At 56.3% G+C, this 22,503-nt stretch overlaps 5 protein-coding genes across 5 annotated transcripts; all 5 read right to left on the reverse strand.

Moving 5' to 3' along the window:
* Positions 1-2,203: 2,203 nt before the first annotated feature.
* On the reverse strand, positions 2,204-3,343 carry SLS55_003126 (uncharacterized protein; the record flags this gene model as incomplete). The annotated part of the gene is made up of 1 exon (XM_066774606.1): positions 2,204-3,343. The coding sequence occupies one exon, from the start codon at positions 3,341-3,343 to the stop codon at positions 2,204-2,206; it is 1,140 nt and encodes a 379-aa protein (XP_066634725.1).
* Positions 3,344-7,041: 3,698 nt separating this feature from the next.
* Positions 7,042-7,692, reverse strand: SNU23 (U4/U6.U5 snRNP associated protein; the record flags this gene model as incomplete). Its single annotated transcript, XM_066774607.1, has 1 exon — positions 7,042-7,692. One exon carries the CDS (start codon positions 7,690-7,692, stop codon positions 7,042-7,044), a length of 651 nt encoding a protein of 216 aa, XP_066634726.1.
* A 5,021-nt stretch (positions 7,693-12,713) lies between these two features.
* Positions 12,714-13,942, reverse strand: SLS55_003128 (uncharacterized protein; the record flags this gene model as incomplete). The annotated part of the gene is made up of 3 exons (XM_066774608.1): positions 12,714-13,404; positions 13,750-13,851; positions 13,914-13,942. The coding sequence occupies 3 exons, from the start codon at positions 13,940-13,942 to the stop codon at positions 12,714-12,716; spliced, it is 822 nt and encodes a 273-aa protein (XP_066634727.1).
* A 2,347-nt stretch (positions 13,943-16,289) lies between these two features.
* GET3 (Golgi to ER traffic-related protein) lies at positions 16,290-17,494 on the reverse strand (the record flags this gene model as incomplete). Its single annotated transcript, XM_066774609.1, has 3 exons — positions 16,290-16,332; positions 16,403-16,992; positions 17,099-17,494. The coding sequence occupies 3 exons, from the start codon at positions 17,492-17,494 to the stop codon at positions 16,290-16,292; spliced, it is 1,029 nt and encodes a 342-aa protein (XP_066634728.1).
* A 713-nt stretch (positions 17,495-18,207) lies between these two features.
* Positions 18,208-21,729, reverse strand: ISW2 (chromatin remodeling complex Adenosinetriphosphatase; the record flags this gene model as incomplete). The annotated part of the gene is made up of 4 exons (XM_066774610.1): positions 18,208-18,339; positions 18,393-21,356; positions 21,416-21,559; positions 21,613-21,729. 4 exons carry the CDS (start codon positions 21,727-21,729, stop codon positions 18,208-18,210), a joined length of 3,357 nt encoding a protein of 1,118 aa, XP_066634729.1.
* Between the last annotated feature and the right edge of the window lie 774 nt (positions 21,730-22,503).

The following is a 22,503-nucleotide window of genomic DNA, read 5'->3' on the forward strand; positions in this document are numbered from 1 at the left end:
GTGAGCTTAATGGCCGATAGTGAGGCTCAGCCTTGAAAGAGCGCCTCGCGAAATGTGAGACTTGGAGGGAGATCCAAATGCCATTGCTACTTTAGCCTCGATTGGTACACGAAACACACACATAACAGCCTTTACTAAATGACTACACAGGTAGCTGAGGCCATATATTTGTGTTCTTCGAACCCGGTACGAATCCGTTTTTCCGCGAACGCGGCGGACTCCAAAGTCGTGATCGACACCGGTGCGAGCGGCAGCCTGATGGACAAGGTTTTTCTGCTTAAGTTCGCACCACACGTCACCATCAAGGACCTGCCGGTCCCAGTCCCAGTCAGCTGGATTGGCACCAAACTACAATTTACGCAGTACGCGCGGATAGACCTATTGTTCCCCGGCACGATGCCCGATGGGAGCGCTAAGCTCGCCTACGTCCCCGTACAGACTGGAACCTTTATGCATACTCGTATCATCATAATCTGGCAATTAGTGAGGGTCGCTAAGCACTTGTGAAGTATAGATCCATCCAGATCATTTGTTTCGTAGATGGACTGATTCCAGGGTAGTAGATTCGGGTGCACTGTGCGTAGGGACTTGCAGGCTTTCAACCGAGCGAGTTTTCCTTGTAGGGGGCCGATAGGAGTTCACCTAACCTAAAGTAATCCTGTAGCGGCGGTCTGGTGTACTGCTTTGTGGTAACCCAGTTCGCTGGAAAAGATACCCGACCCCGCGGTTGCCGCAATCGAAGATGTAATCAATAAGCTACTCGTACCTATGCTTCGCGATATAAATCTCATTACCGGGAAAGGTATTATCATCGATAAACCTCGGAGGCATCTGGTCTTCACTAAGTGCGGTGATATCGGAGTCTTGGTTACCGTACGCTCCACCCGCGAGCGACATTCGAGCCACCGTACGAGCCACGGAGCGCGTCTCTATCCCGCCCGGGAAGCTTTTACGCATGTACCGTCTCCTATAAGTTTGAATGGGTACTCGCCAGGAGCGACGGTGACAGGCCGGTGACCATCTGCCGCAATACCCGTCTCGGCGACGAAACCGGTGTAAGAGTGCGATGCACCCCGCGGTAGCGGGGTTGCAAAGTACTCATGTTCGCCTCCAATATCCTTGCGTGGGTAGTTGAAACTCATGTCTGGATGCATATGGAAGGTTTTCAAGTTCACATGTACGTCCATATGTTAGCTCCCACTGCCCACGTCAAGTGGGACAGAATACTCACATCTGCGTCCGGACATTTGCTTCAGCTGCCCATGTAATTGAGCCTAGTGCTTGAGTTTTCTGGAACCCACTTGAAAAAAAAAAAAAAAAACCCCCGTCATCTCTCTAAATGGTGCGCAAACCATCGTGAGCGTTATTCGCATCAACCCGACAGTTCTACACACGTGCGGTGTTGCCTCTGTACCAACATCTGCTGTCAGAGGCCACCCGCATCAATATCTTTTGCCAGCTCATCGCCCAATCTTATCAGCCCACACAAAAAAACGGCCGAGGCGACCGCTGACGTGTTGAGGGGCGCGCCAAGCCCGGGGCGCGGTTTAAACCCTTGACCAAGCCAACGTTTCATGTATAAGGCGCGCACGGGGCATCGGATTAACAGCAAGCGCCTTCGGATCTTGTAGGGCTACCAAGGCAGCGGTGGGGGCCTCCGTGATAGCGCAGATCGAGAAGCGCATTGCAATAGCAAAGAGTGGGACGCGAAACGGAAACGAGTCGAGTGGTGTGGTTGCGTTGGCGGGCGCGGGCGCCTCAGGCAGAGCTGAGTCGCCTGAATTTCCCGAAGCGGTTAGCGTGGATGTTTGGTCGAACTGCAAGCCTACCCCCTCTCCCTGCCCGGCTGCTTCCAACCTGCCAATCGCATTCCATTCGATATCTTTAGGGGTCTTTCAGTCAGAGAATCACGTGGGCAGAAGTAGGGCAGTGGTTGTATGTTGTCAAAAGACCTTGGACGCAAAGCGCGCCTTCAGGCATGGTATTTGAGAGTTATTTTTGATATATACAATGAAGACAATTAGCCAACGGATGGAATTTAACACTGGGCTCGCAGAACGAGATCCCGCGCCGTTCCTGGCCGTATCAAGGATGAATGGTGGCCCAAAATGCCAAATTTAGTCGAAACTTCCCATCAACATCGTGAACTCCCTCCCCGTCTATTTTCCGACAATTCAACACCACAGATGTCTACAGAATGCGCTTAAGAAGAGCTGACGCATTGAGAATAATACGCATTCCATTCCTTGCAGGTGTAGCCGGAAACACACTCAGTGGCGCCGGAGTAGTTGGAACCGCCGCACTGGGCGTAGGCCTGGGCGGAGCCGGAGGAAGAGCCGCTAGCGGGGCTCGCGGCAGCGGCGGCAGAGGTAGCCGGGGTAGCGGCGGCCTGGCCACCAGCGGTGACAGTGGCGAAGGTGGTGGCGACGACGTTCTCGGTGGTGTAGGCGGTCTCGGTCACGGCGCCGTTGTCGGCGGCAGCAGAGCTGGCAGCGACCGAGGTAACGACGGGCGAGGCGGCGGCCGAGGTGGCCGGGGTGGAGACGGCAGCCTCAGAAGTAGCCGGGGTAGCGGCAGCGACGGAGGACGAGGTCTCGACCTTGACGGCGGCCGAGGTGGAGGAGGCGGTCGAGCCCGAGGCGCCGTCCCAGACGGTGGGGCCGGGGATGGGGTACGAGCTGAAGTCGCCGTAGATGTTGAAGAGGATACCGTCGTCCTGGGCGGTGTAGGCACCGGGGATGGAGACACCATCGGGCAGGGTGTTGGCGCCGTCGGAGGTGACCTTGATCTGGACGCACTCCATGTACAGCTGGGCACCGCCGACGGTGCTGCCCTCGTGGAGGGCGATGATCTCGGGGCGGAGCAGGTACTCGCCGGCGGGGACGTCGGGGATGGTGACCGAGTGCTTGCCCTTGTTGGAGATCAGGGTGTCGACGGCCCAGGTGCCATCAGCGTAACCCTCCTCGGCGATCTTGACCCAGCCCTCGCCAGACGTGCCCTTGGTGGTGGGGGCCATGTAGACGAGGACGGGGCCCTTGTGGGACGAGGCGATGATGTCGTCGCTGGAGTCGCGGTTGTTGTGGTGCCACTCGAAGGTGAACTTGTCGCCGGACTTGACGCTGAGGGTCTTGGCGGTAGCGACGTTGTTGACGTTGCAGGTCATGTCGGTGGAGGTGACATCCTTGATGGGGTTGTTGTTGGGGGGGCTGCGGATGTAGCCAGAGTCGGAGTTGCCGAGGCCCTGGTCCTCATCGTTGATCCAGGCGGCGAACACGGTGGTGTGGGCGTTGGCCAGCTTGGCTGCCGCCGCCAGGGCAAGCATACCGTACATGTTGGTCTTCATGGTGAAAGAGTGTGGTTGGTCAAAGAGTGACTTAAAGAACGAAAGTGGTGCGTAAAGCAGAAGAATGCGAGAAGGAATGCTAAGCTGTCCAGGCTTGGTGAGGAGAAAAGCTATCTCTTCCGGATGGGCAGGGCCCTTAAGTATACATACTGAGGCATTTGGGGGGCTCCACTCGCAGTGATGCTGAAGCATTGCCAAGGCTGCCTCTGCCCGCGCGTCTAGCCTCCCAGTGCCGCCTCCACGGCAGTGCCAAGAGGAGAGTTTCATCTACACGGGGCGGTCGGCTGCGATGCTCCACCAGCTCGGCGGCAGTATTGCCGAAAGCGGACGCGGGTGGCTCGGGCGGCGTCAGGAACACCAATCGCTTGGAGGTGAAACAATCCACGCCGCCGTGCATTGTTCTTCCGTGCCGCCAAACGAAATGATGCGGAACAATCCTGCACGCGCTACACCACGCCCGCAGCGCCCGCGCAGCCCAGCGGAGCGGAGAACAGAGGCGGGTTAGGTGCAGCGGTGAGGATAGGAGAGGCGCCCTGCTCGCTTCTCTGAGCCGCAAATCTCGCCTGGCGTGACCGGCCTTTCCAGACTCTTTCTACGCGCTTCCAACGGCCAGATCCGCAGGCTGCGCTGGCCCCCGTTTCACCTGCATGTTTGACAGTGGTGATGGCAGTGGCGGTCGGTTCGGCACTGCGCTCAGGGGCACGGTCCGAGACGGCCAAGCCGGCGATGAAACAACAAACAACAATCGTCGTCGGCCACGGCCGAAGCGGGCGAGTCCTCTCGTGATGGTGTTTGGGCACGCTCGTTCGGGGAGCATCGAGAGTCGAGACCTGCTTTCGGGCGTTAGCCGCAGCCCTGTCCGGCCCAGTCCCGGCGCTCGGAATACCTATCCTGCTAGCTCGGCTCACGTGGGGAAGGCCGCCCTCCTTCTTGCTCCTCCAGAAAAACGTCACTCGCTTAGACTTAATCTAAACCGCTCCGTTCCAATACGATTCCATCTGCGATTCCACCAGGGCTCCACTCCCCACTAGACCTGCACATGGATCTGGATCTCACAGACGACGCCCTGCTGCGCTCGCGCCTGCGCGCCTTGTTGGCCCAACGCCAACATCCGAAAACCATTTGCCCCTCCGAGCTTGCCCGTTCGCTCTCACAACAAGAGCTGGCCGACTTAGGGGCGAATGAGTGGCGCGACCTGATGCCGGCCATCCGCGCCCTCGTCTTCGACGCGAGAGCTGTAGGCGAGGTCGAGATCCTTCAGCGAGGCGCAGTCATCGCCCAGCATGTACCGGCCGACACCATCAAGGGGCCAATTCGTATCCGCAAGCCTCAGCAATCGAATATTGATTGATCATTGAACCGTTCATGCATCGTCTCAGTCCTTTCCGTTGCGGTTGCACAAGAAACTCCTACAGAGGAATCCACGTTGCTCTTCAAACCCATCGCACACTTCCCTATGCTCCTCCCAGCTTCCGCACCTCTCGAATACGGATGTTACACTCCATACCCTTCTTTGACGAACTCACAGCATTGTACGTTGTAATCCAAGATGCTTAAAATATCCGCAACAACCCGGCGTTCGCATCGGTAGCCTCCCGCCATCACTATTCTTTCCACCGGCTTGGCCCGGACCGGAACGCACACATACCATCGTAACAGCTTTGCGCTACTTCCGCAATGGAATCCCCCAAGTTCCCTGGGCCATCAAGTCAAGATTGTCGCTCGCCACATTATGACCCGGCACTTCAGCATATTCGGTGATTCACCACTCCGGATGGCTGCTGAGATGTGCTTCGCCGATACGCCGGCTGTAATGTCTTAACAGTTTCCAGATGCGACCCCTCCAACCCTAGAAAGTCCCAACCACCCTGTGCAGACTGATGAGCGCCCTCAGGACAAAAGAGCATGGAGCAAAACCGCAGTCTGTAAGGTTCGACTGCGTTCCGGAGCTAGAGAGGAAAGTCTCTCGCCACCGACGGGAACAATCAGCCCTATCATCCCGCCGTTGCGGGCCTTGTCTACCTCAAACCGGATCGCTCAAAACGATCAGGGGTGTTCCGCCTCCCGTGCATGCGCTTGTTGGTGGTGTTACCGGAGCTGCTGAACGGTCAATTACTGGTCTTTGCACGATGAAGTGCGAAATAATGCGGCTCGTCCCGACGTGTCGATCAAACGGATTTGCGAGCTCGAACGATGTTTCGGTTTTTCATCCCCCTCAAGCCCATCAGAGCACCAGTACAGATCGGAAGGTCGTGATGTAGCATTCCTCCACTGTTACTGCTATTTCACGACCTTAAGGATGTGATGTGCTGGTGTCTTTCTTCATATGTTGAACCAAAACGCTTCCCTTGGAAACTTCCGAACCTTGCTCGTGGGTCTCCGTGTTTGGGAACCACGAGATCGATCTCCAACTGGTACCCGTCGTGCCTGGTGGGCCGTCTTCACCCAAAACGCTGCAGAACCGGTCCTTCAATTGCTCGCCTTTGTTGGGTCGAAGGTGTTGAAGTGGTTGGAATAGAGCCTGCATCAGCCCCCTGACGACGTTAGAGAGCGAGGCACTGCTTGATGCCGTGGCGCAAAGGACGAGATACTCCGTCTCAATTCTGTAGTATGGTTGTAGATGCTGTCTGCGGCGCCCTCTGTGTTTCGAAAGTCGCAAAGGCACCGGCTGAAAAGGGAGAGGTGGTGTCGTCAATGTGTGGGCTTTGCTGTTGGTAAGAGAAAATGGAAGTCGTATTCGTCGTGCGGTATCCAGAAATGGAAGAGCGATTTCTATCAACCCTGGGTCGCTTTGTACGCGAAATTGGGCTCGTTACCGGAGGTAATTGAATCAGTATAGACAGCGGCTATTTTTTCTCTTTACCGCCTAAACCGATATGAGGGTGGCTTGCTGTTAACCTTGGCAATGCTGTGATGGTGAATGCATTACCGCTCCTCAAAATGAAGACAAGACGGCTTGGTTCCTTGGCCCACCGAACCTGACCAAGCTATCTCTTTCTATCAACTCGACCTCATCGCGACTCCGACCGTTCTCAAAAGTTGATCTCCTTTCAATTTCTTCACGAAGTGTCTGATAACAAACCTGATGCGGACATGGGTTTGGCGTCTTTTCGTCTTCTGCGTTTGCTGAACGATCGCGCCTATTATCTTTTTACCAACACTGCTTCCCCAAACGCCTTGCATGTCTAATTTTTGGTCAGCTGAAAGCGAGACCGAATACACGAGTAAGTACCCCGACGCTAAAAGCGGTAGAAGCTCCGTCGTTTGTGCCAAGAGTTTCGTTATCAGCACCTTGTAGCTGTCGATCGCATAGTGAAATATATTTGAAACTGCACCAATCATTCAGCCAAGTATTGTAAGCAGAGCGGATCCACATCAAATTCCAACGCTAGATGAATGTGCTATAGCGACGACCTGGCAGCACTGAGGCTGTCTTTGCGTCGATCAGGAAATCGCGGAAAAGGGGAGACGGTCAATCGGCCGAAAGCAAAAGTGAGGAGACTGCACGACTCGTGATACAAATATATTCTTGCCTGGCTAAGTTGCCTATCCTTCAATGTCGCATTGAGTCCTAGCACTACTGCTCAGCGCAACGACACAGAACCGCCGACTATCCCATAATTCCTGTAGTCATATGACCCATCCACCGGAACGCCTCTGAAATGCCATTACATTGCAATCGTTGTCACCACCCCATCTCAAGCAATAATGCCCTCGCTCGGATCATACTCCTCCTTGACGCCCACCCCACCAGCCGTCTTTCGCCTCTTCTCATTCCTCTTCCGCCGCTTCTCCTCGCGCTCCCTCTCCTCCCTCTCCCTCGCCACCTCCAGCCTCTCGCCCAGATCCACCACCTCCTCCCTCTGGTCCTCCTCCCTCTTCCGTTTCAGCCACGCCAGCCTCTCCCTCACATCCGCCACTGTCGCCCTCCTCACCTCGCCGGTCTGGCCCGTCGCGACGAGGTGCTGCTTGCTGTTCAGGTGCTCGACGAACTGCAGGTTGTCCTTGAACGTGAGGTCGCACGCCTCGCAGTAGAAGCCGGCGCCGCGGCCGCGCTTGCCCGTCGCCGACCCCGCCGGCACCAGCATCGTCTTGCCCACCATGGACCCGACATCCAGCCGCGACCGCCGCGCCTCCGTCTCGCGCGCGTCCGGCGGCGTCGACGCCCGCCGCACGTACTTCTTGCCCGCCGCCGCCGCCTCGTACCGCGCCTTGCCCTCTTCCTTGACTTTCGCGTCGTGCGACGCCGCCTTGGCTGCGTATTCCGCCCGGTCCCAGGTCTTACGGAAGGATGTGTCGGAGGCGGAGCCCGCGGCGCCGCCGTAGGCGCCGGATTTTTGGTTGGACATGGTGTGTGTGTGTGTGTGTGTGTGTGTGTGTGTGTGTGTGTGTGCGCTGATATGGTTGGATTGGCTTGGGTGAGGCTCAGGCGAGTTCGCGGAGCTGGTGCGGTTGCGCGGTCGCTGCAGCTGGGGTGGTGGTGATGCGCGGCGAACTGGAGCTTTTCGGCGGAGGGCGCTCGTAAGGCGTAAGATGGCGGGCTGACAAAGGTCGAGGTTGATTCTGACGAGGTGACCGCGCGCAATTACAGGATACAGGTAGCGGTGCCGGTGGCGGTGGAATGTGCAGTTCGGTGGTCGAGTTGTTGTAAAGTTGAAGCTGTGGTTGTGGCTGCGACGGGCGGAAAGAGCTGCTCGCTCGGGCCGACAACTCGCAGCGGGCACCCCGCCTGTGCGACCGCGCTGGCCCTTCACCCCTGCCATCCTCCAACCTAACCTCTCACCTGCACAGCTCGCTGATATCTGATCACTTCGCTTTTTCGCAATGCCCACTTCCGACACTTGCGAGATGGCCTTTTGTGTCACAGCTGCCACCTCGACCGGCTGCGCATCCCTTGTTTCCATGGTCGCCGTCCGCTCCAACGTACCTTTTGAGTGATGATTGCTGCTTCTCCGAGTGAACGTAATGCAAACGAAGTACTTATAACTCTGGGTGTAGTAAGGTATCAGCTACGACTGTAGTATCAACGAGTATTCAATGTTCTCGAATGTTGGAGCGAAACAGCCCGTTCTTCCCACCGGTTGCGGTAAATACAGCAGCGTATTGGATGGTTCGACGCTCCGCTGCATTCTACTTTCTACATGTACGAGAGAACCCAGATGGACGGAAGTTCATCCAGGAGCAATATCGTACACGAACAAATGATAGGAACCGAGTCCAGAGCGCGTTATGGAAAAGTGTTCCAATATGCCTGCCACTTCGATCAACCAGATTGGCAGATTGATTTGATAGCTGTCGCTCCATGCCAAAACTACCTCATGAGCAATTCTAGTAACAACCCAAGCAACGACCTCAATCTTCCAACTGGGCGTCTTCGTTTGTCCCTTTTCTCCGCGCCCTTTTCACTGGCGTTTTCCTCGTCCTCTCCACCATCTTGCGAATGCTCCAGAAGGTGCATCACTCAGTGTTGGTTTTATTTACACTCGGTAGTCACCAGGACCCCATGAAAGGAACAACACTGCGAATCTACCACAATGCTGCTTGTCGTGAGTATCAGAAACTACTGCGGAATTGGAGAAGCCAAGGTCTGTCCACAATCCTCCGTCCTTTACAAGTTTCATGAGAAGTTCAGCCAGGAAAGACACTGCAAGCACCCACCGCCATCCGCCGAGAGTGCGAATACTGCAAGGGAATCGGTACACAAGAATCAAAAGGACTGCATCCAGAGTGAAAACGAGTGGTCGCACAGTGAGATTACACGTTGCATCCCGGCTGCCACATCATCGGTCCATCACCGATGTCGCAAACAAACAGCGAACGGCCGTCTCCGAGAAGCTACTTAATCGCCCGTCATCTCCTGCGCTGGCGTTCTCCTCTTTTCAAAAATCTCGCCCAAGATACGCTTCACATCATCCAAAGCACGGCCACAACCATGCCGAGACATCCAAGAGATAGACACCGAAGAGATAGGTATCCAAGGCACAGAGGAGATCGAACCTTGGGTCCGTGGGACTCTGATTCTCAGCGGAGCCCGGGCGGCTGGAGAGGCTTGGGAAGCTTTTTCCGCGCAATCTGGAATCTGCTCAGAGGCGGGTACGACCCGGATGACATGGACCAGCGGCCGATGGACCGGCCCAGACCCCAGTTCCATTCGAGAAGGCGTGACGACAGGTCGACGGGTACGCAGACGCGAGTGGGAGGGTGGCTTTTTCCAGATTGAAAGGCGGTGAACACACTGGATCGGGACTTCAAAGCGGTGCAGGGAACTGTCTTCAATACTGAATGGCAACAATGGCTCCTGAAAGCCTGTCAGAAGGAGCAAGGTCTTGACTCTTCATCACATATTCCGTATGGCGGCGAAACAGTGACATGCACACATACAGTACGTTAGATCCAGGGGACACCTCCAAGGGCAGAAGAAGCCTTGAAAAACCACCTACATCAAAGCAGCATCACAAATCCCCCAAACACTCCCCCTCTCCCCGCCCCCGTCCCCCGGAATAAGCGCAGCCTCCCCCCCCTTCCTTCCTTCCATCCTCCCTACACCTCCCACACCCCATTCCCAACCAACACCACCTCCCCACCCTCGACAAACTGCTCATTCACCGCGAGCACCCCACCCCTCGCCCTCCCCACCACCTCCGCCTTCATCGCCTCCGCACTCCCACCCTCACCGTCCCCCGCAAACACCGCCACCAGCCCCGCCACGTGCGGCGCCGCCATGCTCGTCCCGCTGTCCGCGACGTAGTCGCCCGGCCCGCCCGTGACGGCGGCGGACAGCACCTCGCCGCCCGGCGCGTACACGTCGACGCAGGGGCCGGTGGAGGAAAACCAGAGGATGCCGTCGGCGATGGTGCTGGCGCCGACGACGAGGACGGAGTTGTTGGAGGTGGCGCCGCCGAGGGAGGCGGGCGAGTGCGTGCATGCGTCGTCGTAGGTGTTGCCGGCGGCGATCTGGATGTGGTTTCGTGTGAGTGTGAGTGTCGGGTGAGAGGGGAAGAGGGGTAGAGGGGATCGGGGGTAAGCCTGCAGGTGCGAGGGAAGACGTTGGAGGGCGCATGAGTGGGGGAGGGAGGCTTACGGCAACGTGGATGCCGGCGGCCGAGAGCTCTTTGGTCGCCATGTCGATGTTGTCGAAGACGGTGCTCCAGGAGAGCGATATGGAGACGACCGAGGCGACGAAGTCGGGCTGAGCGGAGCGGTTGGCGTGCTGGGAGAGTATCCAGTCGAGACCGGCGAGGTACTGTGGTTTAGAAGAAGGCGATGTCAGTTTCCGTGAAGTTGATAAGGGAGGCTTTGAAAAAGAGAGTTGGGAATGGGACGCACGGCCGACGTGGAACCAAGCCCGTCGTCTTCTATCACTTTGACGGAGACGAGATTCGCGTTGGTCGCGACGCCGACGGTCGATCCGGCAGCGGAGCCGGCGCAGTGGCTTCCTGTGTAGAAGAGTCAGTATCTCCGCAGACACTTGGGTTGCAGTCGGATGAAGATTAATCACTCACCATGGCCGAACTTGTCGCCCGGTTGGTCGGGAAAATAGTTAAAGCCATCGACCGCACGGCCGCCGGCAAACTCATCGTGTTCCGTGTAGATACCCGAGTCCATGATGTAGATGTCCACGCCCGCACCCAGCGTGGATGTCTCGTTCCAGCTGTACGTGTACCTGATTGCTCGTCAACGTCTGTCGCACTCCACCACGCGCATGCCAGCCTTCAACGGCATCAGAAACCACAGCGCTACTTCCGCCCTGCGAAACTTTTGAGAACGGGAGAAACGAATCAAGTGTAGCAACGCCCCGAAAAAGGAAGAAAGAAAGGAGCACTTACCCCCTCCCTGCCGCACTCCCCCCAACAACATCCACCTTCCCCTCCTGACTGATCCTCTGCAACCCCCAAGTCGCATCGTCCCTACTCTCGACCCCCTCAGCACTCTCCGCTGCTCTTCTTCTTCTCCGCCCCTTGCCGCCCTCGGCCGTCTGCTCCTCCTGCCTCTGCCTCGCCATCCTCCTCGGCATCACCATCTCCTCCGTCACCGCCTCCCTCACGCTCAACACCGCACCTCCTCCCGTCATCATCGCCTGCAACGCCGCGACCTCATCGTCCGTGAACGCGCCCGAGAAGCCGCGGAAGCGCGGGTTGTCAAACGTCGCGAAGACGGCGGTTTCGTTGCCGGCGACGAGCGAGGAAGGCAGATTCAGGCGTGCAAAAAGCGAGGAGATGTCCGCGTCTGGGGTGGTAAGGACATCGTATTCTTTGGCGTTTTGGCGGCGGGTTATTGAGCGATGGTGATCGCGATGAGGCGATGGGGCGGTGGCGGCGGCGGAGGCGGAGGTGACGGCTGCGAGGAAGAGGGGAAGGAGGGTTGTTGACTTCATTCTTTCTCTCTTTATTCTTTTTTCTCTTCCTCCTGTTATCGGTATGCGAGAATGAAAATTGAGTTGCAAACGGTGGAGAAGGCTTCAATAAATGGCATGCTGGGCGAAGATATATAAGGTGGTATATCGCAGCAACAGTGGTGGGGAGAGACGAAGTAGATACACCGCTATTGCGCTATCTTGCTGGGATTGTGGCAAAAGACCGGGGTATAGAGCATCGTGGACACGATTAAACAGGCTCAGATGGGGAAGCCGATAAGTATACGAAGTGTTAAACAAGGCCAAGCATTTTGCCGACGCGGACCAAGAGTTCTTCAATAGGAAGGCCGGAAACCTGACGTGATCGCGGGTGGAAAGCGGGATCACAGTGGTGGGCCGGGAAGAAGATGCAATAGCTCGCTGCGAAGAGATTGAGCATTCGAACGGGTCCTTATCGCCACTGTTTATACGAGGAATTGCGAGAAATGGAACGACAACAACAACATTCCCGCAAGGCGAAGCCGGTGCCCGTTCCTGACAATATGACTAGTCAGTATGGACCCATGCGCCCCCTATAGCTAAGATCCCGTCACCCTTGCCAGTTCCGTTGCGATCTCTCAACTCCTGTAATTGAAATCTGTGACGCCAAACATCTTAATAGCTGACCACCTATAGATGTTACAATAACTTACATTTCGATGCGCGCCTCTATGATTTTCATAGCGAATCTTGAACGAGTCTCACTAATCTCGTTATGAGTCACGGAATGTTGCAGGTTTCCCGCTGAAGTGGTCGATCGCCGGCCTGGGCCTGACGCACGGAGCATACGCACGTCTGCAGGTCACAGAAGGCTTGCGCCCTCTGTAAGACAGATGCAAATGGGCTCAATTCTTTTTGCAAACCGCTGCGGCTCCATGTCCGTCGCTTGTAGTAAAGTCTTGTGAATTTTCCTAATCATGTCCGCCGTAAAGGCTGTTTGGTATCATTGTCCCTCCTCTTCTTCATAATCCAATCCCCTCAAACCCTCAACGGCACCCTGAAAATGTCCCTCTTCTTGAACTCAAACACGTCTGGCCTGCACACCGAGATGTTTCCAAAATACCACCCATGCGCATCGAAATCTATCGCCAAGCTCCCCGTGTTGCCCATGAAATTGACGCTCCCCTCCAGTGGGCCATCGACGCCGTCGATGGTCACCTCCTCGTCATTCGCACCGCTAAGATAGTACTCCGGGCTGACGTGCACATACCCCAGCAGGATCGGCGGCAGCTTCGGCACGGGGTCCTTCTTGTGCGTGATGCGGTAGTTGTCGCCCTGGTCCGTGATGTAGTCGCTGACTTTCTTGGGCCCGATGCGAGGCTGACCGAAAGTGTACAGCGAGACACTGTAATCCGAGTTGCGCAGTTCTGCGGCAGCAAACACCGCGACAGCGCCTCCGAGGCTATGGCCGACACTGACAATTTTGAACGAAGGGTTGGCATCGGCGGCGGACTTGACCGAGGACAGCACGCCAGTGCGAGCTTCTTTCCAAGAGGTGTAGAAGCCGTCGAAGGCTACACAGCCGTCGCACAGCTCAGATGCGTCAACGTTGGGGAAGTTCAAGTCGGTCAGGTAGTTGCGCACGGAACCAGAGCCACGGAAGGAGACGACGATGAGGGAGTTGGTCGTGTCGACGGCCACATAACCGGTGACGTCAGTGACGAGGGAACTGCTGAGAATTAGCACGGGAACGATTAATTCCACGGGCGAAATATTGGCGGTAGAGGAAAATGAGATCCCAGCGATAATCGGCATATAGTGAAGGTAGTGAGGACTATGATACGGGATGATAATTATAGATATCCGCACGGAGCACCAAAGCTGAGACAACTTGGACATGGTGGGAAATCTTAAAAAGCTGACGACGCTTGATGGCGCAAGAGCGGCGGAGCAGATCCGGAGGAGTGTGGCGAAACAAGCAGGCGAGGTTTGATGGGCAATATCGATGAAAATAAGACAAAAAAGGGGGTTGGGGTATTCTTGCAGAAGGGGAGGAAATGGAAGGGAGTCTTACTTCTCGAACTCGCTGACAGTGGTAGTGTCGGCAGCCTCGACCAGCGGGCAGTTACCCGTGTCGCAGGTCACCTTGGTGTTTGGGGTATCGTTGTTGTCCGGGCTGGGTAGGGCCAAGTGTTAGCAAAAACCAGTGGTTTGACCAGTCATATCGGTAGAACTTACCAGTAAGCCGCAGCAGCGTATTGGCTCATCAGCTTGAAAGTGTCAAACAGGTCTTGCGAGATATCTGTTTTGCAGAGCATTCAGTCAGCACCATTACTCCAAACGTAAAGCGTTGCATCCCAGAAAGGCGAAGGAGATGAGCAGTCAAACAGGAAAAGTACCTCTCCGCTCGATTCTGGACTGCTCAGCAGGAGCAGGCGCAGCATTCGCCAGGGATGCGGCACATAAGCCAGCAGCAGCGAGCCGGGTGAAGAAAGACGGCATCTTGTCGACGACGGGTAGCCAATTGCCGACAATCAGCGGGAAGACCGTCAGAGACTGTGATAAAGAGAAGTGAAAAACGGCGACCAGTGGAGAGGGAAACGGCAGCTAGTGCAGGAACCCGCCGCTATAACAACAGCAACAGGACGTCTCGCTTGCTTCGTACGCGACTCGGGTGCAGCGAAAGCGGGAGGCGCGCAGATCAGGTCGCGGGTGGCCGTAACGGGAAGGTCCGCTGCCTCAGTTGACCACGCTGGGCTCAGCTATGGTTGTACGAACGACAGCTGAAGTGGAGATGGAGAAAGGTATCGAAGAAGAGGTGGGGGCAAATGAAAAGGTATACACGGCACGCGACATAGCATTGCCGGCAGTGGCAAGGGCTGTGCAGCTGTCCGGAGCTAAAGCAGAGGAAAAAAGCCCAGCTCAGCCACGAGGCCCCATGAGCAGCCGGGCGGCCAGTGCTTGCATCTCGCTTGGTCCCCGGATTGAGGTGGCATCGTCGGCCAAGGTTGAGTGCCGAAAGCGGCAGCGATGACCAGCGCGGAGCTGTGCTGTTCCCGGCTCCGCCACGGCGATTCGACGTGCTGCCAACCACTCAGCGGCTCCAGGCGCCGTTCTGCGCGCTTACAGGCCGAGCCACAGAGCCAAGGCGTATGAGGTTGGGCGGCGGGCGTGTAAGCGTTATGCCTTGACTAGCCTCGCGCTAGCAACGTCGAGGGACAGCAGGCTGGACCAACTCTTTCCCTGCAGGTACGAATATGCCCCCGCCTGGAACCTGCACTCAGCGATGTCGGGCAAGAGAGGGCATGTATCAGCGTATCGTCTCGCACTGCTTCGCGTCCGCGGCGGCTCATTCGGCGACACTTGAAACGCCTGAGTCGCGCTGCTCTCAACGGTCAGTTACACCTGCGCTCACCAACGCTCGGCGATGCCGCTTCTTCTCGTCCGGCGGCTGCGAAGAATGAACGACGGCGCTTCCGTCTCAAGGCTCGGCGCCGATCGCTTGACCGCTGCCTTGCCGCCGCCAAGGCTCGGGAATTCTACCAGCCTTGTCAATTTTTCTCGAGGCCTTGGCTGCCCTCACTGCTCGGCTATCGCCCGCGGATCTGCCCGGTAGGACCAGCAAGGGTCTTGGACCGAGCCTCAGCCATCATTCTACACATAACAAGACATCGCGATTGCTCGCTTCCACGTACTCAACAAAACGATATATACCCGGAATTTGCCAGCATGGTTGAGGAACGTGTCTTCACTGTGAGGTGACGACGTGCTCGATCCCAGTTAGTCGGCGCTTTCTTTTTGCAGTTGCATGCTTGAAGTTTTCCACGCACGAGCAGAACCACAAAAGCGGACGTCGCAAGAAAAAGTAAAAATGAAGACCCTTCTCCGCATCCTTCCCTTCCTCCTTCTCGCGCCAACGTATCTTCCCGCGGGGCACACGGGGATGGAACAAGCCGGCCCACTACCGGCGTTACTTCCCAGCAGAGGCGGGTCAATATAACACCATCTCACTATACACCTTTTGCCCCCACCAGTCTCTTGTCACGTCTCACGATGATGCGCCATCAACGAAGCTCAACTACTTTTTACACCTCTTTTGTTGGGAACTGAATAATTCTCTCAGTCGATAGTCAACACCAACAAAATACTACCACCAAGTTCGAAAGATGGTGTGCGGATGGCTTGATGAGCCGGCCATCGGGTCTGGGCATCAATGGCTATACATGCCTGTCAGATTGTACAGCCCAGGTAGCAAGTCATTGAAAGATTTTTCACAAACAATCCAACTCATGGCCTTAGAATAGCATAGGGTGCCTCAAATAGTAATATCGATCGTAGGTCATTCGTGGTTGTGCGTCTCCCAGTCTTGTTGCTCTGCCCCAACTTTCTTCATTTACAGCGGCAAAACCATAGTCTCCGTGCAGTGCTCTTTCCCATGCACCAAACCGTTCCGAACGGCAATCATCACTCCGTGTACTACCCGCCAATGCCTAGGAAATGTCATGCGTCCATTCGTACAGCTGCATTGCTCCCATGCCCGGAAGTCCTTACCCTCAATCCGCTCCAATTACTCCTAGTATGCTCCTCGATCAACAGAAACCGACGCGAGCTGCATCACTGCGGGGGGATGTAAGGCTTGACGAGCATCTCGCTGAATCTGTAGCAAAATGTAATCAGTCAAATGTCCACAGCCAAACATGAAAGAGCGAAAAAAAAAGGATACTCACTTCTCCAGCTTCTCCTTCCCGCGCACCTCCTCCACCAGCAGCGGCATCTTGACCACGTTGAACTCGTCGTACAGCTCCTCGATCTGATCCAGATACTTCTTCTGCATCTTCCTCCGCGCGTTGCACTGCTCGCAGGGATTGTCCGCCTTGGGGAACAGCAGCTGGTTGACGACGATGGTGTGCGTGTCGATCTCGTAGCTGGTGAGCTCCTGGATCATGCGCTCCGTCTCGTACAGCGACAGGAACTCGGGGATGCACACGCACACGAACGTCGTCATGTCGGCGTTCTTGAACTGCGTGTTGACCTCGGCGATGGTCTCGCGCAGGCTCTCCATCTTGGCCAGCATGTCGTCCAGGTTCTGCCCGCCCGGCAGCCCGCCGCGCGCCCCCAGCACGCTGTTCAGCATGGGCCCGAACTGCGCCGACAGCTGCGACAGCTTCGCCAGCGCCTTCTCCATGACCGTCGGGAACTGCAGGAACCGCAGCGTGTGGCCCGTCGGCGCCGTGTCGAAGATGATGACCTCGTACGACAGGCTCTTGACCTGCTTGAGCACCTCGGCGAACGACATGGCCTCGTCCACACCGGGGATCTAAACCGCCCAGAACCGTCAGCAAACGTCATCCAATCATGATTAAATCTCCCGAGCGATATCATGACGAGGGACGAGGGGAGAAGTGGAAAAAAACACCACTCACACTAAACGCCAAATCCTGCATCATGTTCCCCATCCCGCCCAGCCCCTGCATCGCCTCCTCCGCGCCCTCGCCGCCGGCCGCCAGCAGGTCCTGGATGCTGCCGTTCGGGTCGATCTCCATGGCTGACAGGTTGTCGAAGCCGTCCACCAGCCGCGCGTCCTTGCCGAACTTCTGGTTGAACGCGTCGCTGAGGTTGTGCGCCGGGTCGGTGCTGATCAACAGGACCGACTTGCGTGCCTTCGCCATCTGGATCGCCAGCGAGCACGACGTCGTCGTCTTGCCCACCCCGCCCTTGCCGCCCACGAAGATCCAGCGCAGCGTCTGCTGCTCCAGGATCGACTGCAGCGTCGGCTCCAGCGCGCCGTCGTCGCCCGAGATTACGGCGGTCGTGGCCATGGTTGGGTTGTGTGGTTTTGTTTTTTTGTATTTATTTTCTCCGAGTAGGCGGTGGTCGCGTTGGCGGGGTATTTGCTGCGGGCGGCGTGTGATCGAGGTGAGGCGCGGATGTCGAGGTTCGGTGATGGGTTGTCGAACAGCGGTCGAAGCGAAGGGAGCTGGCCGAATGTGCAGAGAGAGTGGCGTATGTCGCGTGGTGGACTCGAGTATGCGGGGGTGGTAGGGTAGGTGTCTGCAACTTTCCAGCGGGTTCGGGGGAATCTGGCTCGAGGCAACCCTTTAGCGCGTCATCATGCAGCGCGGCTGAGAGGCCTGCGTGGCCTCAACCCCAGCCAAAAAGCCGAACATCGTCGCGAACACCAAATGAGCGAGAACGGTGTCAGATTCACGACTCTTCACTCTGCCGCAGATGACAGTCGATCAAGCCGGTACGTTTTATCGACCACGCACTAGCGTGGTACGTCATCTTCGCACGGCGACAGGCCGCCTGATGAATACGGTCATGATTGTCCATTCCGTCGGCGAACCGAGAATACTTCATTCTTCTCTATAACGTACAGAGCTTGACAGCAAATCTATGATATACCCTCAGAGAAGAATGGCCGCCCAGAGTACCGTCAGAAGCCATTCGGGCCCTTGATACGTCTTGTCCTTTTACACCCTAACGCCAGCCCAACCCGAGTCATAAAATGTGAAAAGGCCCAGCCGTCCGCTTATTTCTTCTTGCCCTTCGCCTTGCTGCCCTTGGATGTGGTAGCAGAGCCGTTCGATACGACGCTGCTAGCACGCGAGGCAGACGCAGACGCAGACTTGCTACCACCGCGGACGCTGTCGAGCGCCTTGTTCTGCGAGAAGTTAGCCAGTGAATTTCCTTGTTGCTCAGCAGTCATGAGCTCACCTTCACGCCGTTCTTTGCCTTCTTCTTAGCCGGAGTGTCCTCCTCGCTCTCCTCTTCGTCATCATCCTCCGGACCCCTCTTGCCACCCTTGCCCGTGCCATTGGGGGCCTTCCCGCCATCTCCGTCAAACTCCCTGACAACCGTCGTCAGGAGAGTGTTGCAGCGACGGCTAATCTCGACGGGAGTACGACTGAGGAAGAACCAGTCGAAGCGGAACAGCGGAGACTCGCGAACCTCGTCGCGGATGCGCTCGTAGATGCCCTCGGTGTCTACGCCATACTTATCCAGCATTACAAGCAGGAACCGATCCTCCTCTTCCGTGTAGACCTTCTTGTTAGTGGTCGAGACAGAGTAGTTCAGCTTGAGTTGCTGGAGAGGTGCGCGATACATGCTCAACTTCTTGCGTAGAAGCTGGCGCTGACGCTCAATCTTCTTGAGGCGCTCTTCACCTTCCTCGATCGAGGTAACATACTTCTCCCAGGCGACGATGTCCTTGTACTTCTTCCAGAATACCTTCGCGTAAGCCTCAATCTCATCTGCCGTCTTGCCGTCCACTTCGTCCTCAATCATCTGGTAGTTCTTCCGGCCATACTTGGCAGATCCGTTGATGAATTGCTGGAAGTCACGCCTGTTCCAATCGGCGAAACCTTCCGCAGCCAGACGGTCCTTCTCTTCCTTCTCCGCCTCAGTCAACGGTTCGGCATCATCGATCTCCTTCTGATCCAGCTCCTGCTCTGCCAGACGAGCTTCCATGTCCGACTCTTCGCCCTCCGGAAGGGGAGCCTTGATGTTGTTTTCCTTGCGGTACCAGGCAGTCTCCTTGTCCTGCAATTCCTGAAGACGGGGGTTGAAGAATTGATAATCGTGGATCTGAATTTGCTTGGGCGCCCTAGGAATCTTCGGCTTGGTATCTGCGGTCCGGCCGCCAGTCATCAAAGCCTGCCGATAGTACTTATCCATGGAGTAGGACTGCTCCTTCCTCTCACGCTTCGAGGGGTTGATCCAGTTAATGCCAATTTCTTTCTTCTTGTTGACAAAGTTTTGGCCATTCCACTCGTACGCAGAGTCGCTGGTGAAGTTCTGCAGATCATCGATACCGAGTTTCTCGTATTTTGCGCTCAGCATCGCAGTACGCTCCTCGCCACGCTTCAGAATGGCATCGATGTCGTCGTCCGTCGGATCCTCACCGAAGACGCCGGTACCGCTGTTGCTTTGGAAGACCTTCTCAGCACCGTGCTGAATCATATTGAGCAACTCTTCCTTCGACTGGGCAGCCTTGGCAGGTTGCTGAGCACGACCCTGCTGAATAACGAGTTGGTCCAGACGGAGCTTCTGCGCAGCACGTTCAAGGACCTTTTCTTCGATTGCGTTCTCCGTGACGAACCTGAACACCACGACCTGCTTGGTTTGTCCGATACGGTGAGCACGGTCCATGGCTTGGAGATCGGCCTGAGGGTTCCAGTCGCTGTCAAAGAGGACGACGATGTCCGCAGACGTAAGGTTGATACCAAGACCGCCGGCGCGAGTGGTTAGCAAGAACAAGAACTTCTCCGAACCAGGCTTGTTGTACTCGTCAATGGCAGCGATACGGTCCTCGTGAGCAGTCGAACCGTCAATACGGCAGTACTGGTAGCCTCTCATGACGGAATAATCTTCCAGGATATCCAATAGACGGCTCATCTGCGAGAAAATCAGGACACGACTGTTCTGTGCAAACATGCGCTTCAGCAGCTTGTCGAGCATGACCATCTTCGCGGCGTTGTTGACCAAGTGCTCGTCGGTAGTGTAGGGGGGGCCAGGCTCCGCTCCGTCGAACAAGTACGGGTGGTTACAGCACTTCCTCAACTGCATGACAATGTTCAGCAGACGAGTCTTGGACTCCTTCTTGCCGCCAGCACCGTTGACAGCGTCAATGTCCTTTTCCAAAATCTTCTTGTACCACTGGACCTGCATTTCCGACATGCCAATGTACAGGTTGACCTCCTTTTTCGGCAGCAAACTCTTTTCCACATCGCTCTTGACACGGCGGAGTAAGAAAGGACGTAAAACCTTGTGAAGCTGCTGCACAACGGTGTCCTGATCTTCTGAAGAGCCAGAGAACCACTGATCAAAGGCGTCGGAGTCGCCGAAGATGTCAGGCATCAAGAAGTTGAGGAGAGCCCATAGTTCGTGCAGATTGTTCTGGAGCGGAGTTCCGGTGATCAGTAACCTGTTGCGGGAGTTGAAGACACGGATGATCTGAGCAAGCGAGGACTCCTCGTTCTTGATGCGATGAGCCTCGTCGATGATGATGTACTCCCATGCGAATTTCTTCAGGTGTGACTTTTCCCTCAGAATCATCTCGTAACTCGTGATGCAGACGTCGAATCCCTCGTCCACAAGGCGCTCGCTGATGAGCTGCTGGCGCTCATCCTTTTGGCCCTGCAAGACGAGTACATTGACCTCGGGAATCCACCTCTCGAACTCTCTCTTCCAGTTATCGAGCGTAGACTTGGGTACGGCGACGAGGTGGGGGCCATTGATGCCGCGGACGAAGCGAAGATAACCGATGAAAGAAATGGTCTGCAGCGTCTTTCCCAGACCCATCTCATCGGCAAGGATACCAGAGATACCGTTCTCATGTAAGGAGATGAGCCAATTCAGACCGGCGATTTGGTAGTCCCTCATGACACCCTGGATGTAGGGAGGCGATTCGCGGAAGACGGTCAAGTCACTGGAACCACCATGTTTCTCTTCGCGGAGCAACTCCGCATCTTCCTCCTTCTCGGTTCTCCTGCGACGGTCACCGCCGGCACCGCCCTTGCGCGCGTGTCCCTTGGCCGCCCTGTGGGCCTCCTCCTCGTTCTGGCGGTCAATCTCGGCCATGATTTCCTTGATACGGGGGTTGGGACTCGAGTCGATGAAGTGGCGGAACAGGTCAGTGAGGCCGAGCAGGTAGCGGAATCGACGGATGGAGTCATCTTCCTGGGTCAATGTTAACCAAGTTATGAGAAGGTGCTGGGAGATTGGGATGCGGGACGTACCTTCGACTCGCCTAGACGGTCATGCTTCTTGCCCAGCACACTCTTGCGAAGCTGCAGAGCCTCGGAGCGACGCCTGCGACCGTCCGCGGGAGCTGCATCACCGACTTCGCTGGGCGTGGCGGTGTTGAGGTTGGAGTCGGAGTCCTGGCGCGATGTTAGTATTTGAACGCGTCGCATTCACGAGCGTGGGCGCGTACTGTATAGTCGGGAGTATCCTGCGGGTCGGGGGTGTAGTCGTCAGTCGCGTCGGGAGCGTCGATCATGGACACGTCGGTCGAGGCGACCTCAGAGTTGCGACTGCGCGAGGGCGCCATATTGCCCGTTTGGGCACGCGGACTATCGATTTAAATGGTGGAAATGGTGTACGCGTCGAATACGGTCGCTGATGCAAGCTCCGGGCGATGGGGGGATGGTGGTTGGGATCGACGCGTCGGGCGCGCAGAGTTTGTGGTTTCGCAGAAGGAGAGGGTGCGTCGGCGGAGGTGAACAGAGGATTGCTGTCGCGACTAGGGTCAAAACGCGGTTTATCTTACTGTGCCAGGCCGCCGATCTTCCCGTGACGCGACAACAGTTCTGCCAGGCCAATCAACAGACACAATGTCTTCACCGCCTGACTCGCCGCCCGCCCGCTTTTGGCTACCTACCTGTTTGTCGCCTCATCAAGACTCGCTTCCTTTCCCACGCGGCTGTGCGTCTTTGCAAAAGACCGAATGCCCTTGGCCGTGCTGCCAACTGGCCTTCCAGAGCATCAACGTACTATTTACGCAACTTGCCAGAACGGGCATCCTGACGTCATTCGATTTTCCTTTTTGAGCGCAGCGTCTGTCAGGAACCCATTGCCACACTCTTAACGTGTTTCGCTGTGCAGCCGGCCAACCCTCCATTTTCTGTTCCCCTAGGAAAGTATAGACGGAATTGGATCTGCCACAGAAAGTCCACCTGCTGTTGAGAGCCTCTGCAGGACAGAAGTGATAAAGACCTCCCGTCGGAGTACAGATCTAACTTGATTTAACAGCCAGTGGCGATTCTCGCTACATGAAAGCCGATATGCTTGCGCTAAAGAAATAGACTCACTCGAGGTTGCCTCT

This window comes from Diplodia seriata, assembly GCF_021436955.1.
Source record: "Diplodia seriata strain FDS-637 chromosome Unknown scaffold_3, whole genome shotgun sequence".
NCBI classification, from domain to species: Eukaryota; Fungi; Ascomycota; class Dothideomycetes; order Botryosphaeriales; family Botryosphaeriaceae; genus Diplodia; species Diplodia seriata.